Here is a 22722-nt window from a genome sequence, read left to right as displayed (position 1 = left end):
CTCGAGAGAAAGAAGGAAAAGCAGAGGTGATAAGGGGCAACCCTGCTGGGTGCCACGGCCAAGAGAGAAAGGATCAGAAATCCCTCCATTAATCAATAGCTGCGATTTAGGTGAAGAGTAAAGAGCAGATACCCAATGCACAAAGTCCCCAGAGATGCCATATTTTGCAAGCACCCAGAAAAGATGACGCCATGATACCATATCAAATGCCTTTTCTACGTCAAGGCTGGTGATCAAGGCTCTGTCCGAAGCTCGGTAAGGCAGTTGTAGTACTGCAAGGACTTTTAACAGGTTCATAGAAGCGTGCCTACCAGGAACGAAACCTACCTGGTCCTCATGGATCAGTTCCGGGAGCAGCACGTTCAGACGTGATGCCAAGATTCCAGCCAGGAGCTTGACGTCCTGATTCGGAAGCGAAATCGGCCGATAGGAGCCCAACTGGTCCGTGGGTCTCCCCGGCTTCGGCAAGATGATCACATGGGCATTGTTATGCGTGTTTCCCGGGGGGGGGGGTTTTCCAAGCGAAGGCCCATAAAGTAGTCCTGGAGGGCGCATAAAGCGGAAGGTGGTAAAAGCTTATAAAATTCCGGTCCAAAGCCGCCCGGGCCCGGAGTTTTGGCTAATTTAAGACGTCGAATAGCTGATTGCAATTCCTCTCCACTGATCGGCCGATTAAGAAGAAGATTTTGAGATTCAGAGATGCTAGGTATGCACAATTCAGAAAAGAAGGCATCCCGGGCCTGATCATCAGGAGGCTGCTCAGCTTAAAGCTGTTGGTAAAACTGCATAAATTGGTTCGTGATCTTCCGCTGCTGAGTATGCAGTTTTCCCGCCCGGTCCTTTATTTGCGTTATAACATGACGAGTACGAGGGGGCCGGATCAGATTTGCGAGTAATTTACCAGTTTTGTTGCCCCAAGCATGCAATTTATATTTGTAAAAGTAAATACTGCGAGAAGCCCTTTGAGATAGAATATCATTTATTTGATGTTTAACAACTTGGAGTCGGTCCCTCAGCTCCTGTGTGAGACTCGAGATATGAGAACGCCGCAGATCCTGCAACTCAGCAGTTAAGGTCAATAAGTCTCCATCTCTTTTTTTCTTAACAGTCGCGGAGTAAGCAAGCACGTAGCCTCTCATAATGGCCTTAGCAGCCTCCCAATATAAGACCGAACTGACATCCCCCGCACCATTAGTGGCGAGGAAGTCCTCCCACTTACGTTCCAAATAGGGTTTGAAATTGGGGTCAGAATACAAATGAGGAGACATCTGCCAAATCCTGCCAGGAGAGGCAGAAGAAAACTGAAAAGTAGTTCCTAAAAGTGCATGATCCGATACCAGTGGGGCGGCCATAACAGCCCGAGACAGCTTCGGAAATAGTCCAGCAGAAACAAGTATATAATCAATTCTAGTATATACATTGTGAGGGTGGGAAAAAAAAGAAAAATCACTATCATCCGGATTCAGGGTCCGCCAAGCATCCAACAATCCCAATTCCCAAAGAAGGAAGGGAATACCCGTCATAGTGGCCCTTAGTAGCAGATTTAGCAGGTTTGCGATCCACAAGGGGCTCCGCCACCACATTAAAATCACCCCCTAGAATCATTTGATGAGAAGAATAAGGCGCTAATAGTCCCACCAAAGTAGAGAAAAATTCATGAGAGTAAATGTTCGGGGCATAGATAGTACCCAACACTAAAGGACATCCCCACAGTTCTTCAATCAAAAATAAATATCTGCCCTCGGGGTCCTTAAGCTCCGTATGAACAGTAAAGGGGATTTTTTAATGGATCAAGATCGCCACCCCTCTCTTCCGGGAAGAATAGGCAGAGAAGCCCACCTGTCCCACCCAGTCCCTCCAAAGTTTAAGATGCTCAGTGGGGGACAGGTGAGTCTCTTGAAGGAATGCTATGTCACATCGTTCCTTTTTCAAATAAGTCAAAATTTTTGTACGTTTCACCGGGGAGTGGAACCCATCCACATTCAGAGAGTTAACAGAAAGACTAGCCATAGGAAAGGAAAGCAAGATCAGACAGCAGAAAAGAAACCCAATATCCGCCAAGTACCGGGTGGGAGGCGTCCCAGCCAATTCCCCCCAACCTAGTCCCAGCGAGATGTAGGTATCCACCCAAGAGCCACAGCAGCCATACCAGAATCATTTCCTCGCACCTCTGCCGCCCATGAAAAACACATCCATCCAATCCACACTCATACAGACACATACTCACATCTCACCCCAATCCCCCAATTTTTCCCTTCCCTCCCCCCCCACCCCAGACTATGTAGTCTACCCCTGTACAACATTACAGCACAGAAAAACATCAGCCCCGGGCCACCTCCTAGAAGCCAGTGATCAACAGAAAATAAGAAAATCCAGAATAAAATCAGATAAACATTGCAAACATTGCAACCAGGAGCTTGTACAATGACATGCCTCCGCAAACGTTGTAGAAAAATGGGGAGCAAACAGGGATATGTCAATGTCCAGTAGAAAACACATGGTGCGTTGAATATCTATGAGTAACATCAAAAACCAGAATAGGAAAATAAATAACATGTAAATAACAATGTCAAGAGAAATGAACAATAACCAAGAAGAGTGCCCCCCAAGGAGAGCACTCACTAAACAGTAGACTCCAGGAGCAACCAGAGGACGATGTCTCTGCATTCGTGGAAGAACAGCAAGGTGAAACAAGCAGAGATGGAAAAATTGCCACTGATAGGTAGAATATTAGACATATCACCATCAAACCTCAGGCCACGGCCCTAATCCACAGGAAGCCCCTGTAGAGTCACAAAGCAGGTCCAGGATACACATAGGCCTCTAAGATTCATGAGCAGCAAGGAAATCAAGTTCAGTAGGTCTGTGCACACAGTCAGTCAGCTACCCTGGGAGGATCCTGGTCTGGAGGGAGATTTTGAATGAATTGCTCCATGGCTTGCGGAGTTTCCAGGAAGATAACCTTGTTATTATGGAAGACTCTTGCACGTGCAGGATACTGAAGAGTGACTCTGATATTTCTTTTGTAAAGCTCATTACAAAAGGGAGCCATAGCTCTGCGCTGATAGGAGACTTGAGGCGAGAAGTCTTCAAACAGAAGAACTTTCAGCCCTTCAAATTGCACGGCGGCCCCTCTGCGATACAGGGACAGAATTCTCTCTTTAATCGCAAAATTGAGAAAACGCGCAATGACTGGGCGCGGGCGTTGTTCATCGTCCCTGCGTGTGCCCACCCGATGAGCTCTTTCTATCAGCACTGGGGTCAAAGGCGGCTGGATGTCAAAAACCGTGGGCAGCCACGCTTCCAGTCGGGTGCGGAGATCCACATCACGCACCGAGGCAGGTATCCCTATAAATCGCAGGTTATTTCTGCGGCTGCGATTTTCTTGATCCTCCGCCCGATCTTTCAGAGTGGAGGCGGAAGTTTCCAGCGATCGCAGCCGTTCCTCAAAGTTGTCAGTACGAACCTCCTGCTGTGCTATACGGTCCTCCGCTCGCTGCAATCTGTTGGATTGGGACTCCAGGCGCTCCCGCATTTCCTCCATAAACGATTGAATCTTTGTGAGTTTATCTTCCATCACAAGAGTGAGAGAACGGGTAAGCTCCTGCACCGCGGCTTCCTGGAGCGTGAACATAGGCACCTCGTGTTTCTCCGCCATTTTGGGCGCCGGCGAGGTGATTTTGGCCTTCACTCCTCGCTGAGGTTTAATCGGCATGCCCCACAGAAACACTGCTGAAAAGGTGACCTTCGTTCGCGCCTGAGTGTAAGTGGGGATCCGATGCAAAACTGCAGGGAGTAAACGCGGAAAGTCGGGTTTATAGCAAGGATTTAGGACGAGGCAGCCCGGAGCTGAGGAGAGGCACATCCGATCAGGTCTCCAGCATCACGTGACCCCCCTATAGACTTATATGATTATATTATATTTTGCACTTACTTATGGCTTTAAAATGAATAAAGAAATTTAAAAAACAAACAAACTTTTTTTTACTTTTTATGACTTTGTAAAGTTGGTTGATCTCCAGGAAACTCAATTTAAAATTCTCCATAGATACTACATCACTAGACTTTGGGAGAGGAATGAGTGCCTCAAGTGCAAATGCCTGTCAGGCCCTTATATTCACTCTTTTCTGAAATGTCACACTCTTTGGGTATGGCAGGACGCCTTGGAGCTGTTGAATCGGGTTTTAAAAAGGGGAGTTGAATGTGAGTATGGTGATCTGCTTTTGGGTACTCAGGACTCTATCACTCAGGGGCTATCAACGCCTCAACGGTACTTTCTATACAATTCCCTACTATTGCTTAAGAAGTTCATATTGTCTTACTAGGTTTCGGAGGACTTGCCACCAGTATCGCTATGGTTGGCTCGGATGAAGGAGTTGGTGGGCTTTGATATAAGGTATCCATGCATTCTGATAGAAGAGGCTATGTTGTACTCTGGACCCATTTTCTCGAGCTTCAGAGCATAGGCTAATGACCTGTGGTGGTGCATCTCCTCTGCTTCAGAGAGAGATGTTTAGTATCATTTCTGGAGGGGATGGGAGGGGGTATGGGGGGAAGGGGGTATGTTTGAGTGAGTGTGCTTGTGTGTGGATGTGGGATTGAGGGTATTTTTGTTTGGTGTGGCTGATGGCTATATGGTGGTGTATATGTTAGGGGCTAGCATATAGGGGCTGGGTTTAATTAAAAATTTTGGTGGTGTTGGGGGTTGGGCACCTATTGCTGGTTATGTGCCTCTCCCTTTCTAGCTTGTCTGGTTTCTACTCTTCAGTTGGTAGACTTGATTGTAAAGGGGGGGGGGTTCCAACATGGGGTGTTACTGATGTTTGCTATTTTGCATAATTTTTTATTTATTCTTCATGTTTACTGAATTTGCACTTTTGTATTGCTTTTGCCTTGTAATTTCTTGATCAGTGTATATTTTTTCACCACTATCAATAAAAATATGTAAAAAAAGAAAAAAGAATCAACATTGATACTGGTAATGCAGATTCCTCCCCCAAAATCTGAGAACTGATGGGAGGTCTGTGAGTAGAAGCCTCCTCGAGATCCAGAGAACCTAACCAATCATTCTGATCTATAAGGGGGTATAGGGACGCCAGGGACAACATGCGAGATTTTTCTTTTAACTAAAAATTGTTGAGAGCCCTGAGATCCAAAATGGGTCTCAGATCGCCTTGTCTTCTTCAGAACTAGGAAGTAATGGGAGTAAAAACTCCTGCTCTGCTGTTCCAGGGGAACTTTCTCGATGGCACGGAGACGAAGCAAAGCTTTAGCTTCTTGAAGAAGGGCGGTCTGGGGTGGATTGGAAGGATACTCTCTTGGAGGAAACTCTGGTGGAACCTGAGTGAAAAGAAGAGAGTTTCCTTCCCTGATTATTGTGGAATGGAAGGACAGAGGCAGAACAATGGAGGTTATGCTCTATTTAGACAGTCATAAAGGCTGCGAAGCCTTAGGTGCAGCAGAAGGCTGAGGTTTCTGTTACTTCTGTTGCTGCGGTACCTTGGAAGTGGCTTGAGTGTAAGGAGCCACCCTTGGAGTATAACGCCTCTGGAAAATTGGAGTATGGCGTGAAGGTTTTTGTAGGAGCTAACTTGGGCTTTGGTCTGACAATGGAAGGAAAAGATTTTTCATGAACTGACAACTTCTTAGTGGCAGCCTCTATGGATTCATCAAAGAGGTCATTGCCCTGAGAAGGAATGTTAGCCAGACGGTCCTGAAGATTAGAAACCATGGCAATGGTGCGAAGCAAGGCCAAGTGGCGCAGCGCTATAGAAAAAGCAGTGGCCAACAGCTCAAAGGCATCATAAGATGACTGGAGAAGATGCAATCTGAGTTGTGACAGAGTAGCAGTGACTTTTTGGAACTCGAAATGGCTATGTTAATCCAGGTTCTTCAGAAAACCTGGAAGAAGATCAATAAGGAATTCGATATAGATGGCGTCCAAAATTGTCCATAGTCTTACCCTTCCTTCCAGAAAGAACTGTAGCATAGACCTTGGAAGGATGGGTTCTCGTCAAAAGGGACTCCAGAAGGAGGGATTGGTGAGATAATTGTAAATTCTCAAACCCTTTGAAATGTAGATGTCTATACCTCGAGACCAATTTGCCTGGAACAGCAGGTATAATATAAGGAGTCTCCAGAAAACGTTTGAAAGCTTGAGACAAAAGCTTGTTAAGAGGAAGCTTAAGTGACACTGCAGGAGGTTGAGGTAGATGCATGACCTCGAAATACTCCTTAGAGTATTTAGAACCAGCATCTAACTGAATTTCCAGATCATCAGCCATCTGACTAAGGAAGAAGGAGAAAGACAGCTGATCCTCCAATGCCTTGCCTCGAGAAGGGCTCGATGACCTCGAGCCGCCTCAAGCGGAGAATGAAGGTGAAGCTTGAAGGGATACTTTTCACGTGTCTTGTAGTTTTTCTTTCAACTGTGTTAGAAGCTGTAAAAAACCAGACCCTGTTTGTTTTTCCTTCTCTTTCTTATCTTGTTGTGAAGTGAATTCAATTGTCTTTCGTAGCTGTATTTGTAAGAAGCTTTAGATAAAAAAAGTCTCTGCTAACCAAAGCACCTTTAAACTTTGGCCTTTAGATAGTAAGATGCTTGTTAGTTCTTTTAAAGTTTCATGTGACCTGTCACTATATATGGTTTTTATTTACGTCATATGCTGACGACACTGAACCATGTAAAATGATATAAAAAGGGTTGTAAAACTAACAATAAACTGGACATGTTTGGGAGATAATAGGCGTCTGTTGTCTCTAAGATATTGTCCCCAGATGCATCTGACTTACCAATGACAGAGTGTGTGAGGCAGTAATTGGGACCAATCTCTTTCAGTGGGGGCTCCTCCGGGAGGGGAAGATGACATCACCAGTATTTTGTGAGTATTTCTGAATTTCTTCTGTTCTTTAATACTCACTGGTATTGGCGTCCTATCCCAACCCTTTATTTTAAGTTAAGGCTTTGGGTTCCATTACGGAGTTTTTGCGAAACTCCCGGGGTGCTTTTGGGAAGCTCCCCTCGTGAATATAAGCAGCTGCCGTTCTTTCTGGAAGAATGAAATTATTTATAGAACCGCCTGCCCACTCTGTCGTTTGTGGGGTTAAAGGTTTTATAGAGTATAAGATTTTATTGTATATTACTGTCCTGTACCTCGCTTATAAGGTAAGGTAAGCGAAAATTTCTGCATTGTTATCTTGTTTTTGTAATGGGTCATAAAGGCACTTAGGATTCTCCCCCTCCTAGACAGATGAGACTTGTAAGACTTATGTTGCCTGTGTGTGTGACACTCTCCCTCCAGCTCACATCTCTCTGTGTCACCAATCCTTTCCCATATACGTTTGCATTGCTTATAAGTTTAACACTGAGGTAGGACATGCTGTTATGTGGCTCTCTCTTGAACGTACAATAGTTTGACCCTGTTTCATATTGTGCGTTCCTCCTACGGCTGCTTCCTCTGTTTTCTGTGCTGGCAAAATTCCGTTTTACAGGCTTCCTTTCTTGTGCAAGCCTCATGTTTTTTTTAGAAGATTAGCAAGTTGTAAATTCTCTTTGTGCTTATTTGGATACCTAGTTATTGATCTTAAGGAATGCGATTCTGTTTTACTCTTTTTGACTTAAAGCAGCATTTCTTTACTTGGCAGTTTGAATTATATAAAGCACAAATGCACTTTTGGCTGCCAGACTAGCTGCTGTTCTTTGCTTTCATTATCAGGGTCCGTGCATGAATGCTTTTGCCCCCTCCCCCAGACTTCCCGGTTTGGGCTTCCGCTGACAATGCTGTAGGCTCTATTTCATGTACCCCCTATCATGCTTTTCTGAAATCACTCACTCTGGTTTTTATCAAGCAGTACGGTGAGAATCATGATTCCACTGATTGTTTCTTTTCTTTCCTCCGGTATTATAAAACCACCATCTCTTCTTACAATACGCCCATCACTCCTGTTGTCAAAGCTGATGGCACCCCCCCCCCCGCTTCGTCCAAGACTTTAGGGCTGTTAATGTTTTGGTAATTCTCACTGCACCCATTGTGTCCCTGATGTTCCTTTTCTTCTCTCTTCCATTCCACCTGCAGCCAATGTTTTTTTCCTGTCATTGTCCTAAAGAATGTTTTTTTTTCAGTCCCTGTTGATGAGGCTACTCAGCCCCTTTTTGCCTTCACCTTTAAGCAACAGTATACCTGGTGTAGAATGCCCCGGGGCTATGTTGACTCCCCTGTGGTGTTCTCCATTGTCCTCTGGGCTATTCTACAGCCATGGACTGCCCCTCATGGTTCTGTTCTCATCCAGTATGTGGATGACCTCCTTTTGTGTTCCATAACTCAGGAGACCTGTCAGGCTGATAGTTTAGACCTTTTACAATGGTTGTCTGTGTGTGGTCACAAGGTGTCATGAAAGCAACTGCAATGGTGTACATTTGAGGTGAAATACCTAGGTTTTGTCCTGTCTCATGGTCAGAAGAAAATCAGAACCTCCCGCATTGCTGCTGTTCTGGGTCTGCCCCGCCCAGCTACCAAGAAGGACATGCTTACTTTTCTTGGTATGATTGGTTACTGCCGCCAATGGATCCCTGATTGTTCTTTCTATGACACGATTCTGAGACAGACTCTGGGTTTTGAAATGACTGATCTTGTCAGATGGACTAAAGAACTGTTGGATGCTTTTGGACATTTGAAATGTGCTTTAGTTTCTAGCCCAGGACTGGGTCTTCCTGACTATGACCAAATGTTTCATCTCTTTGTTCGGGACCATTGTAACACCATGACGGGAGCTCATGGTGGTAAGTTACGCTCTGTTGCCTTCTTTTTATCTAAAGTCACTCCTGTTCAAGTTCAAGGCATGCTTGCCTGCTTGAGAGCCCTGGCTGCATGTGCTTTGGTGGTAGTGATGGCTACTCCCCTGACCCTTGGTCACCCCACTACCCTTCACACTTCTCACGATGTCCAAGCCCTTCTTTTAAATGGGCTTCTCGGTCTCAAGGGTGCACAGGATTCCCTTCCTCTCTTTTTTTCTCAGCTTCAGTCCTTTGTTACCCCCTCTGAACTTGATGCCTGGCGTCTGGTAGGTGCCCAAAGCCGCCCTTCGGACGGACTTTGGTGCAAAGAGGGTAAACCCTGTATACCAGCTGCTAGCTCTCCCTTATTCATTGCCCAATATCATGGCATTGGTCATCGCAGTGCTTGCTCGCTCGACATTTCAACTTCTTGCCAGTGATTTTTTTCATTCTTGACCTTCGCTCCCTGTTACAGACATATATAGCTCGATAGCTACAGCTGGCACGTTTGTGAATTGAAAAAAATTGGAAAAAACAATTCCTTTCTATTGTTTTAGTTGAAATTAGGATGTTGCCAATTTAAAATGTTTTTTCTTTTTCTTAGCAAGTAGTTCGGATATACATAGCCATCCCAGATCAGTTTTGGCACAGAGATATTTCTAATGTTTTCCAAGGATCCTCTTTATCACTGCAGAGATAGAGACTCTCCAAAGAGACATTAGCTTTATGCCTTTTTCCGAATATGAGATGGTTATGATATACATTATTTGTATTACTTATGTATTCCTCTTTATTTTGGGTTTCTATAACAATGTGTTTGTTTGCAGAGTTGGATTCCCCCTGCACACTTGACAGATGGAAAAATAGCTTCACGCCTAAAACTTTATGTTTTGTCTGTGTCATGTTTACTTGTTTTAGCTTAGTGGGTACCCCAGGATACATAACATTGGCCATTTCTAGAGCTCTTTTCCCACTTTTTACTAGCCTAACTATGCAATGTTCTTTTTACTTATAGCTTTCATATTCTAAATGTAGCTTAGTTAGGGGTTATATGTTTAAGAAAAAGTTTTACTCTATACAGTTTATTTCGTGGTGCTCCCTACATATGATCCATTCAGTATACATTTCTGAATACATTCAGTACATCAGTATGGTCTCTCTGAAGAGCCACAATAGTTATATGCAGCACACAAACATATCTTTTTGGAATGTTCGATTAAGAACCTTAAGTAATTGAATATTGTCTCTCTTTTGCCATAACTATAACAAGTAAATGTATTAATATTGTCACATGTTGCCACATTCAGTACAGGCAACATGGTTTCTCTCTCATTTTCTATCTCTTATTTGGATCGCACTGGAGCTGCTGAGTGATATTTGGACTCTTTTCAAGCCAACTCTTATCTCTCCCTGTATGCACAGACATCATTTCATCCAAAGTGTGCATCTCACTAGTTTAGGGAGATTGTCCATTCCTGCTGGACTGATTTATCTTCCTGCACCACTGGCTGCTCTCCCTTTGAGATTCTCATAGGATGACCTTTCCCCGTCCCATGGGTAGATAAACCCTCAATAGTTGAGAGTAGTGATCTTCCCTTGATACAGGAGGAATACGTCCGAAAGCTCATTGAAATATTAGGCCATGTTGAAAGAAACGTATCTTGCACTTCTCCTTTCTCTCCACAGATTCCTACCCATTTTTTCCAGCCTGGTGACAAAGTCATCATCCAGAAGCTTTTCAAGGATCGGGAGCAGACGGATTTCCCCTTTGGTCTTCCCACTACTGTGATCGCTGTGACCAGGACTGCTGTACTCACTCCTGTTTGGATCCACTTACCCTAAAACCCCAGAAGCAAGCCGTCTCTGCACAGATTTCACCTCCTCCAGTGGAACAACATGATGATCTCATCGCAGCATTCTACCAACTTTATCATTCTCTTACTGGCAACGCTGCTGCTAGTTTTTCTTCCTGTATGGATCATTTCTAACTGTCTACAGGGTTGATGTGTCCTTGGTCCACAACACCTTCTGCCCATACCCATCTGTAAATGACATTTCTGTTGTAAACAGCACCCCTGGCGACTAAGACGTCATGCTGGACTTCCTCCCAAGGGCTGCCCTTCAATTGGAATCCAGAAAGATAGACAGTATACTACCCTTTGGTATAATTCCAGCAGTGTGCACATGGTCACCTTCACTTTTGAGTATTATGACATTGTGGACTGTTCATCAATTGATGTCTCATGGCTGTGCCATTGGTCCTTGGAGATTCCTAAAACTAAAGACATATATATATATGTGTGTGCTACTGACTCACGTTGGGGGGATAAGTGTGCATCCTGGGGAGCGGTAGGGTGGAATACTGGCACTAACTGGGCTTATAAACCAGAAAGTGCTCTGAAAAAAGTGGACCAAAATGGTAAATCTCTGCTTAGCAGTATGACTCTTCGTAAGGTTGGAAACTGTTATAGGAAAAGTGTTCCTGCACAAATTCTTAAGCTTTCTCTTACTATTGACAACCCTAGATCTACTGATGAAGGTATGTACGTTATGGACATGTGGTTTAAGGGTGGGTCTAGCTATCCGACCCATCAGTTTTTCTTAAGGGATTTATCTACCTCCTCTAATTTTACCTATCCCCTTTGTGTGCTGTGGCGTTCTAAATACCCTTTGCTGCCTGGACAGAAAAAGCTTGATATTTCCGTTACCATCTATAAGGATAATTACACATGTCATGTTTCTAATTTGACACAGGGTAGTTTTGTAGGCAATTTCACCCAGGCTATTGTTCTGTCTTGGATCATAGGTATGCCCTATTGTTGCAGCATCAGATTTTCACCTTAGGTGATATTTACTGGCTCTATGGAGACTTTCGGCTCCATGTTAAGCTACCCAGCCAGTGGATAGACCAGTGCGCTTTAGCTAAGGTTATCATGCCCCTGCATATTCTTTCTGAAGGGCACCCTTCCTATTTACATGGTTCTTCCTCTTCTCTGTCTCGACATAAACGTGATCTCCTTGGTAGTTTTGATCCGCATGTATACATAAATGCTATAGGGGTCCCAGATGAATTCAAGGCCCGAGACCAGGTTAAGGCTGAGTTTGAGTCCCTTATTCCCCTTATTACTATCAATAAGAATGTTGATTGGATTAATTATATTTATTATAATCAGCAACGCTTTGTGAACTACACTAGAGATGCCTTGCAAAGTATTGCTGATCAGTTAGGCCCCACTTCTCAGACGGCTTTTCAAAATCGCATGGCCCTGGATATGATTCTAGCTGAGAAGGGGGGTGTCTGTAAAATTCTTCCCAGTACTTTATCGTGTTGCACTTTTATTCCTGTCAATACAGGTCCTACAGGAAAAGTTACTATGGCCATTAAAAAGTTAGAAGACCTCTCTGCTGAGCTCAAACGTAACTCTGGTTTATGGGATCAGTACTTTAGTTGGATGCAGGGCTGGGTAAAAGACCTTCTTATTGTTTTAATCTCTATTATTATCTGCATTTTTGTCTCTTATGTAATTTTTCGCCTGCTCATGCACTGTGTTATTCGTATTACAGCTCCTAAAACCCCTCCTCGAGAGACATATCTAGAGTATCTCTCCCTCCAAGCTCGTGCTGTGCATTTATGACGTCATTTTCATGACGTAAGAGGGGATTGAAGGGATACTTTTCATGTGTCTTGTAGTTTTTCTTTCAACTGTGTTTGAAGCTGTAAAAAACCAGACCCTGTTTGTTTTTCCTTCTCTTGCTGATATACTTCAAGGCCATTTTATGTTTGAGAGATGTGTTTTCTTATCTTGTTGTGAAGTGAATTCAATTGTCTTTCGTAGCTGTATTTGTAAGAAGCTTTAGATAAAAAAAGTCTCTGCTAACCAAAGCACCTTTAAACTTTGGCCTTTAAATAGTAAGATGCTTGTTAGTTCTTTTAAAGTTTCATGTGACCTGTCACCATATATGGTTTGTATTTATGTCATATGCTGACGACACTGAACCATGTAAAATGATATAAAAAGGGTTGTAAAACTAACAATAAACTGGACATGTTTGGGAGATAATAGGCGTCTGTTGTCTCTAAGATATTGTCCCCCAGATGCATCTGACTTACCAATGACAGAGTGTGTGAGGCAGTAATTGGGACCAATCTCTTTCAAAGCTCTCTGGAGAAGTGACAATCCAAAGAATATGGAGAATTGGAGGAGGCAATGAAAGCAGCTGGTTCCTCAGGGTCCGGAAGCGGAGACCTAGAGCGAGGAGTTGGGGGCCTTGAAGAACTGGAATGAGGCCCAGACGAAGAACGCTGCTCTTTAGAAGATCTACGCCTCGATGGATGTCTCAATGAAGGCCTCGATCGGCAACAAGAAAGGTGCCTGGAAGCAGGTCTCGAGGATCGAGGAAACTTCGCCCTATGTATGGAAACAGGCAACGCTGCTGGTGAATGGATAGGAGTCGAAGCTGTAGATCGAAACTCAGTGGTTTGGATCGAGAAATCTTGAAGCACTCCCAAAGACTCTGCTCCTTGTATGGAGTGTGCGGATTCCTGTTGAGACACTGGCATAGAATCTACTCCTTACATAGAGTGTGAAGGTTCCAATCGAGACACTTGCAAAGAATTTACTCCTTGCATAGAGTGTGTAGATGCCAGACCAGACACTCGCAAAGACTCTGCTCCTTGCAAAGAGTGTGAAGGTTCCAATCGAGACACTCGTAAAGAATTTACTCCTTGCATCGAGTGTGTAGATGCCAGACCAGACACTCGCAAAGACTCTGCTCCTTGCAGAGAGTGAAGCTTCAGCTCGAGGCACAAGCAAGGACTCGACCTTGCAGGAGACTGCTCATTGCCCAGGCTGGATTACAGGAGGCATTGTCGAGGCAGAACCATATTTGCTCAATAACTGAACAAACTGCTGCTCCAACATGGTCTGGAGAGAAGTCTGCAAAGGTGGTCTGCGTCTGAAACCAGACCACTTGCTGAGGCTAAAGGCTCCAAGGTGGCAGTGGAGAGAAGGTTCATAGCAGGAACCTCTTGCTTAGGTATCTGACCTGAGGGGAGCTCAGGGGAAGATAAAGCAGGTGTACTTGAGGCTAAAGATGATCCAAACGAAGACGGTCTAATGAGGCTCGAGGTCGGAGTAGTGGAAGCAGGAGGACCCTCACTGGAAGGCAGGACCGAGGTAGCACTCGAGTTCGAGGTGTCACCGAGGAGTTCATGCTGAAGAATTTTTCCACTAAAACTCAACGATGTTTAAGGGTCGAAGTTGAAGTGTAGCACAGCGCTCGCATGACTTCGTATGATGGGCAGGCCCAAGGTACTTGAGGCACCAGCAGAGTGAGTCCGTGAGAGAAATCGGACGCTTTCAGTAGCTATACTTCTTGAAGCCCGTGACTGGCCGGGACATAGGAGGGAAGATAGCCGCTGTGAAGTCGAAACCGGCAGGCTGTGGCTGCACAGCCTGGCCCACCAGTCAGTCACTTAAGAAAAAATTAAAATAAGTTCTTTTTCTTTAAAGGAAAATAAAGAAAGTAACACAGTGATTCGCGACTAAAAAGAACACAAACCGCAGTGAGAGAAGGCACGAAGCGAACGAATTTCAACGCAGAGTGTCAAAGTACAGACTTTTCGACTCCACGGAAAACTGAGAACTGAGGAGCTGGGCGGGAAGGCACTCGCGCATGCGTGGTGCGGCTGACTCGAAACTTCTAAAGTTTTCTACAAGCAAATATGCTTGCGAGGCTGTCTGCATCGAGGCTTCATGGGTGACATCACCCATGTGTGAGAATAGGCTGCCTGCTTGTCCTGGGATAATAAGGGATTATCTATGTTATCAGCTGGGCTAGATAAAATTCTATTGTTTGGGATAAGGAGAGTTAAGGTCCCGTGGTGATAAGCTATAATTTTAGATTGCTGCTAAAATCAGGAATTCATTATTATAAGGAATTATCTAGTGTGTAAGAATTAGTTATATTTACTCATTTACTTAGGGATTATTGTGTAATAATTATGTAATGAGATATATATATGTAATCAGATATTTTGTGAACAATAATTAGTATTATTTACTGCTGGCTTGTGAATTATATTTTTCTATTTCTATAATAAAAATATTTCATATAACTCTGGTCTTTGTATTCGTATAAGTAGGCAAAAATCCGAACCCTGTATGAGGTGTTTATGGGTTGCCCTAGAAACTAGATATAGACATGACTTGTTTATGTAGCAATAATTTGTTATACCCATAAATCTACCTACACAAGCACTGAGTTGGCTGAAGGTGACATTTTTGGAAGGTGACTATCCAACCAAAGTTCTGGAGGAGATTCATTACCTGTTGCACTATGTGCTTACCTTTTTCTTGTGAGGGGGCTCTGATCAGCCAACTGTCTAGGTAAGGATGCATCTGAACGCCCATCCTGCGTAGGTGGGTTGCTACAACCACCATCACCTTGGTAAAGGTGCATAGAGCTGTTGTCAACTTGAAAGGGAGCACCACAAATCAAAAGTGTCATTGAAGAATGTGGAATTTTAGGAGGAATTTTTTTTTTTTTAACCAGAGAATGAATGTGTTCATTAAATAATAAATAATAATAAACTTTATTTTTATATACTGCCAAACCACAAAGGTATAGGCGGTTCACAGTAAAGAAGGCTGAATAATCTGAAAGATACAATACAGTTCATAGGAAAGTATAAAAAAGAGATATGTCAAGTAACAAATCTGTCAAACAGGTAAGTTTTCATTAGTTTCCTAAAAGAATAGGACTGTGCCGATGGAATAATCCTAGTCAGCCAGGAGTTCATTTTGCCTGCCTGGAACGCAAGTGTCTTATCCAAATATCTCTTGTAACAATGAGATTTTATTGTCAGATAAGCAAACAGATGATTACATCGAGTTTGCTTAGTCGGTCTATACAGTTGAACATGAGGGGTAAGGTAAACTGGAACTAGACCAAACAATATTTTAAAGCAAATGCAGGCAACTTTAAACAAAACTCTTGTCTCAAACAGCAACCAATGTAATCTATGATAATAAGGGCTAACGTGATTGTATTTCTTTAAGCTGAAAATTAGTCAGACAGCTGAGTTCTGAATTATTCTTAGTCTTTTAAGCAATTTTTCAAAGATCCCAAGTAGATTATATTACATTAATCGAGGATGGACAAGACTGAAGACTGTACTAGTAACTTAAAAGATATTAGATCAAAATATTTCTTAATGGTCCGAAGTTTCCAAAGGACAAAGAAACATTTTTTAACTATTAAATCAGTGTGGTCATCTAAAGTTAGATAACGATCCAACATTACGCCTAAAATTTTGATGGAGGTGGCAATTGGATAGTCCTGGCAATGAAGATGCAATAATAAAACCCAAATCAATAATAAAACCCAAAACTTTACTTGAGAAGTCAATCTCTAAGGATGTCCCTGATAGAAAGTAATAAGAGAAGCAGGAAGATGGTTTAACTTTGGGCCAAGCCATAACAATTTTGTTTTTGTCTCATTTAACTTAATTTAAAAAGAAAGGGCCTAAGATTGAAGTTTTGTTATACATTCGATTATGTTTATGGATAGGTTAGAAATATTCGAGCATACCTCAAGGAGAACAAAAATGTTGTCAGCATAAGTATACAGAGATTCGAGGGGAGATAATTTGAAAGAAAGATTGCAGAATGGTCATGTAAATGTTGAAAAGAATGGGAGAAAGAGGTGATTCCTGAGGTACCCCGTATAACGGCTTCCAGGGAAGAGACATAGTGCTATTCATATTAACAACATAAGATCAAGATTGCAAAAATTTAGAAAACCAGTCTAAGACTGTAAGATCGAGGCCTATCTCAGAAAGCTGATGGATCAGGATATTATGGTGGATGACATCAAAAGCCGCAGACAGATCAAACTATAATAATATTGCATATTTATTACTCAGGTATAATTGCTGAACCTTTGATATTAATGACACCAGCAAGGTTTCAGTGCTGAAATTTGGTCTAAATCTATGCTGACACGATAGGAGAATGGAGAATTTTTCCAAATAAGAGGAGAGTTGAACAGAAATAATGGATTTCCATCATTTTGGTTAATAAAGTGATATTTGCTATAGGTCGATAACTTGACGGCAAAGATGGATCAAGGTCGGCTTTTTTTTTAGCAGTGGAATAAGAGCAATATGGCCCATATCACTGGAAAATAATCCCGATTCTATAGCAGAGTTTATGAGATTAGTTAGAGATAAGTGTAGAGGAAGGCAATAAAATTAGTCAGGGACCGCTGACCAGGCAATATGCCTGATGGGCCGCCGCGTGAGCGGACCGCTGGGCTGGATGGACCTCTGGTCTGCCCCGGCGGAGGCGACTACTTATGTACTTATGTACTTATGTAGCAATAGCCTGGGTGGGAATCCTCTCATATAAATATGAGGGAAAGGGATCTAAAATACTTTTGCATGTTTTTAATTTGTGGTACAATTGCAAAACCTGCATCTCAGTCACAGACTCAAAAGTTGTCCAAATTCTGTTTACAGGGGTTGCCACCATATTAACATTACATTACATTGGTGACTTCTATTCCGCCTGTATCCTGCAGTTCTAAGCGGGTCACAGTATAAGATAGCTGGACATTTCCAGGAAGTTACAATTTACAGTATAAGATAACTGGACATTTAGGGGGCGCTTTCACCATAGATGCAGAGGACGCTTACACCGTTGATGCAGGGGAGTTACAATTTTGGGGGTGTTAACCAGTAGAGGTGAAGGGGAGAAAATTGAGGAAGGGGGAGAATGAGGATTACTAGGAGGGAAGAGGAAGTTTAGGGTTGGTTACCTGATAGGGTCATTGGTTACCTGATAGGGTCATTGGGGAGATATTAGTGGAGGGGTAGGAGGTCAGCGGTTGTTTACGTAGAGGGGGGAGGATGCGAGGGGGGGATGTGAAGGTTGTATAGTCTTTTTGAATAGTAAAGTTTTGATTTCTTTTCGGAATGATTTAAAGTCACTTGAAGTTGTCAACAGGTTGGTAATGGAGGGGTCCAGCTTCGCAGCCTGCGTCGCCAGGAGGCCATAGTACATTTTTTTACGCTGAGTTCTCTTAAGTGGAGGGTGAGAGAATAGGATCTGGGCTCTTCTTAGTCTGGATATGCGGTTATGATTTAGACGGTTGTTGAGGTAGGTGGGTGCTGTTCCGTTTATTGCTTTGAATAATAGACAATAAAATTTGAATTGGATTCGAGCTCGAATTGGTAGCCAGTGTGAGTCTAGGTAGGCATTAGTGATGTGGTCAAATTTTCCGAGTGAATAGATCAGCCTGAGGGCTGTGTTTTGAATGGTCTGTAGTTGGTTTATCAAGATTGTGGGGCATGGAAGGTAGAGGATATTGCAATAGTCCACTAGTCCCAGGACAAGGGATTGGACTATGATCCTGTTGTGCTCTTTTTCGAAGAATTTTCTTATTTTTCGTAGGTTGCGCATGGTGAAAAATGCTTTTTGTGAGGTTTTGTTGATTTGGAGCTGCATTGTGCAGCATCTATCTATAGACACTCCAAGGATTTTGAGAGAGGGCTGTATGGGGTATTTGGTGACGTTTATTTCTAGTTCCGTTGTGGATGGGGTTTTGTCCTTTTCAAGTAGTAGAAATTTTGTTTTGTCCGAGTTCAGTTTCAATTTATTGTCTAGCATCCAATCTTCCACTGCTTCTAGTATTGTTTTTAGGTTGACTAACGAGGTGGGGTCTTGGGTGTCGAAGGGGAGGAGTATTGTTATATCATCGACGTAACTGAAAGATGTTACGTTTAGGATATCTAGAGTGAAGCCAAGGGAGGATATGAAGAGGTTGAAGAGCATAGGCGGTGATCCTTGTGGGACTCCACAGGGGTTAGACGAGGTGTCCGATTTGTGGTCGTTTGACTTGACTCTGTAGGTTCTTGTTTTTAGGAATCCTTGGAACCAGTTGTATACCACTTCTGAGATTCCTATGGCATCTAATATCTGAAGTAGTATGGTGTGGTCTACCAGGTCGAATGCCGCTGAGAGATCGAGTTGAATTAGCAACATTCTTCTTCCTTTACTAGCTGTGTCTAGTAGCGTTGCTAATAGTGTCTCTGTACTGTAGCTGGATCTGAATCCTGATTGAGAGGGTTGAAGTATGTTGTGGTCTTCTAGGTAGTTGGTGAGGTATTGTGCTACTAGTCCTTCTGTTATTTTAACGTATAGTGGGATTGAAGCGATGCGTCTATAGTTAGAGGGGGAATCTATTGGGCCTTTGAGAATTTTCAATAGAAGGGTGATTATAATCTCACCTAGTTCAGGTGGGAATTGACCTTCCGTGAGTGTGGTTTGAATCCATTGCATAAGGTTGGCTATGAATTTAGGGGTAGCATTTGTTAGGAGATATGAGGGACAGTTATTCAAGTCACATGATGCTTTACTATATTTTTTGTAGAGACGGTTCATATCAGACCATTGAACTAGTGGGAAGGTGGTCTAGGTCCTGTCGGCTGCTATGGGTTCTTCTGTTGTAGGTTTTGTTACAATCTCGTCGAGGTATGTTGATGAGTTATTGAAGGTGGATCTGATTGTGGTGATCTTGCTTTTGTAGTGATCAGCTAGTTGGGAGGCTGTTGGTGGGTGGTTTCCTTGAGTGGCTAAGAGAGGTTTGGTGTCGGTAATGTTCTTTACTAGTTTGAAGAACATTTTAGTGTCTGGGGTTTCGGTGCCAACTAGTTTGGAGTGGTAGGCTTTATGTTTTTCATTAAGTTTGATCTTGTATTGTTTGATTAGGTTTCTCCATTCAACTTTGGTTAGTTCTTGGTCTTGCTTTTTCTAGGCTCTTTCGAGTTGTCTATAGCGCCTTTTTAGTTGAAGAAGTTCGGTGTTGAACCATTTGTCGGATGGCCTGCAAATTCTGTTTTTAGGTTTTAATGGGACTAGTTTATTCAATGTTGTTTCGCTTAAGGAGCGCCAGTGGCATATAAATTCTATAGTATCTGTGGAGCCTATTGCGGGGTCTATTTTGTCCCAGAAAGTGGATGGTTCGATTTTTTGGCGAGTTATGTAGGAGGTTTTGTGGGGGTCAGGTTTGTTTTTACTTTGTGCCCAATTGATATTGAAGGTATATTTGTGGTGGTCTGACCAGAGGGAGGGATGCCAGGTACCTTTTGAAATGTGAATATCTGGTGTGTGGGAGTTTTGAGTTGTGTATGCTGCAATATCAAGTTGGTGGCCTTTATCATGCGTGGGTTGGGGGTTAAGGATTTGGTAGGAAAGTGCATTGAGGTATGAGAGAAGATCTTCAACATGTTTTGAGGAGTGGTCTTCTAGGTGTAGATTAAAGTCTCCGAGGAGCAAGTTATGTGTTGAGTTTAGAGAGTTCTGGAAGATGAAGTCTTTGATTTCGTGTTTGGAGGTGTTCCATTTGTAATGTAGTAAAGAAGGCAAGTCAAGGTACCTGTAAGTACATTAGAGATCACTGTATAATTATATGAAGCCAGTGAAGAAAAGGAGTCTCTAATGATAGATACTTTTTTGTTAAAATTTTTTTTGCTAAGGTTTCCACTTCAGGAAAGGATGGGCGTAATGTTAGCATGTCATTGATTAAAGTAAGAGAGCACCAGAGTGCTATTTTGATTGTTCGATCTAATAATTTTGGTTCCACAGAAAGTTTTCTTAGCTTTTTTCAGAACAGAATTGTAAAACCCAATGTTCTTCCTCCAGATCTGTCTATCGGCGAGGGATTTATATTTTTTTCCATTTACACTCTAATAATCTATAGTTCTGCTTCAATTCTCTGTGGTATGGCAGATACGAGATAGCCTTGCGAAAATAAGAGATGGTTTTAGTTGACAAAGGAGCAGGAGACATACATACAATGAAGGTACAGTAGTTACTTTTATCAATCTTTATGCTCCAAATTCAGGACAGGCTAAATTTTTTAATGATCTCTAAAAAAAGTTGGGGGATTTTGTAAAAGGAGAGGTTCTATTGGGTGGGGATTTCAATGTAGCCCCAGATGCTTGGCTGGATCATTCCAAGGGAGGTGGGGATAGTAAAGTGCATAGGAAAGTCCTTTGGGAACTGATGAGGCAGTTGGTGTTAATTGACTGTTGGTGACATGTATAGCTCCCAAAAGAATTACACTTTTTATTCACATTCTAATGATACCTATACGTAGTCTCATCCTAATTTTTGGGACAAGGTAAAAGAAGCTGGACAATAATCTATTCAGATGTTGTTTTATGTTGTGTTTGGATTTTCAATAAAGAACTTCAAAGGTAAAAAAAGAATAATTCCGACCCATGCCTAATTTAGGTACGAAGCACATATCTTTTAGCGCACTATATTGAATTGTCCCTCATGAATCTATTATTTGGGTCTCTGTACACACTCCTAGCTTACAACTGGGCTTCTGTTTAGATAATATCAATTAAGTGGAATAACCAACTATCCATCAGAATTAAACTCAACTGGGAAAAACACAGGCATAACTTATAAATAGAACCGATATCCACATACCTTCATGTCTGCTGAATGTGCTAATTGCAGGCCACACCCATGGTTTCCTAAGATGTCATTCTCAATGATGATCCCTTCTCCTTTGGAAGAGACACCATGGCTGCTGTTGTCATAGATGCCATTTCCACGCAGCTCCACCCTGCATCCTGTCTCAATTAGGACACCAGACAAACTATTGCAAGAGATGCTGTTGTTTGCAATGCGTGTGAGCTGGGTGCTTTGAAATATTGCAACCCCACTATCTTGGTTGGCATGGATAGCATTGGCTATTATGTTCAGTGCCTCACTACTCTTGATGTACAAACCAGCAGCTGTAGAGAGAAAAATAATCATACAAACACTACAGCAGTCATAAGAGTGTTGCAAAGAGTACACAACAGTAGAATATACTAGAAATGCAAAACACAGTCCGAAAGTTAAGAGAGGGAAGACAATAAAAATGAACAGATGCATCCAGGTGGGTAAGATAGCAGCCTGTGCTTTTTAATGGTACTAGTGGCCAGAGCACACAGGCTCTTGGCAAATAAATTCACAGTTCAAATATTTTAGAAAGATTCAATCAAATGCAGACCAGCAGTACACATCAATATAAATTAAAATAATATCAGCACAAGAACAGGCCAAATCAAGAGGAAAATATTTTAAAATATTGTATTTTACTGCAAAAAATGTTCATGCCTACTGAATTCGATATGGGACAAAATTTCTAAAATTCTCTATTGACAAAAACATATCCATCTCCAAGTTGTCAAATTTAATTATCATTTGATATAGTGTCACTGCAAAACGTCTAAGCCAGTGGTCTTGACTAATTTTTAAGTGAGAACCACTTTGGGTCCAAAAGCACTGACGGAGAGCCGACAAATATCTTCCTACTTGCTTTACGACATTCATTCCTACCAGAACACAGATAAACCCTATGCAAATACAGGACCACAATGTCCTAATATAATATACCTTATGCGGGGACAGGAAGCAGTAGCAGAGGAAAAGCTTCTGGGTTGCCAAAGGCAGCGTGTTTATTTCACTCACACTGTAGGCGGCCAGTAGGCGGCCAGAAGAGTTAGAACAGCGCTGCTGGAAATGAGAACAGTGAGCAAGTACTGGATTTTGCCAATGGGGTTTGGAAAGGAAAGGACTCCAGATAGGTGCACGAGCCACCCAGATCTCCTTGGGCCACCTTTGGCTCATGGGCCTTGCAATGAAGACCACTGGTCTAGGCGGTTTACAATAACAATATACAGTAAAAACAGAAAGAAAGGGGGAGGAACGTGAAGAAAGAGACCAAAAGAGGGAGTTACAAAATTTGATAGGACAGAGGGAAAAGGGAAGGGAAAATTGGGTTCTGTCCTCTTGGCACACAGAGTGCCTCCCCCCAACCAAAGCAACTGGGTTGCCTATAGAAATATTATACCACTAGTCTTTAAGCCCGTTACATTAACGGGT

At 42.6% G+C, this 22722-nt stretch overlaps 1 protein-coding gene across 3 annotated transcripts in view; it reads right to left on the bottom strand.

The window, feature by feature from the left end:
* FBXO10 (F-box protein 10) overlaps window positions 1–22722 on the bottom strand; it is a 302591-nt gene that overhangs the window by 33138 nt on the left and 246731 nt on the right. For all 3 annotated transcript variants that reach the window (XM_033917276.1, XM_033917274.1, XM_033917277.1), the window contains one exon: window positions 21277–21587. In XM_033917276.1, the coding sequence (XP_033773167.1) occupies window positions 21277–21587 (311 nt within the window). The remainder of the gene's footprint in view (window positions 1–21276; window positions 21588–22722) is intronic.

This window comes from Geotrypetes seraphini, chromosome 1 (genome assembly GCF_902459505.1).
Source record: "Geotrypetes seraphini chromosome 1, aGeoSer1.1, whole genome shotgun sequence".
Classification (NCBI taxonomy): Eukaryota; Metazoa; Chordata; class Amphibia; order Gymnophiona; family Dermophiidae; genus Geotrypetes; species Geotrypetes seraphini.
Note: the sequence above shows the minus strand (reverse complement) of the source record. Positions and strands in the feature narration are given on the sequence as shown.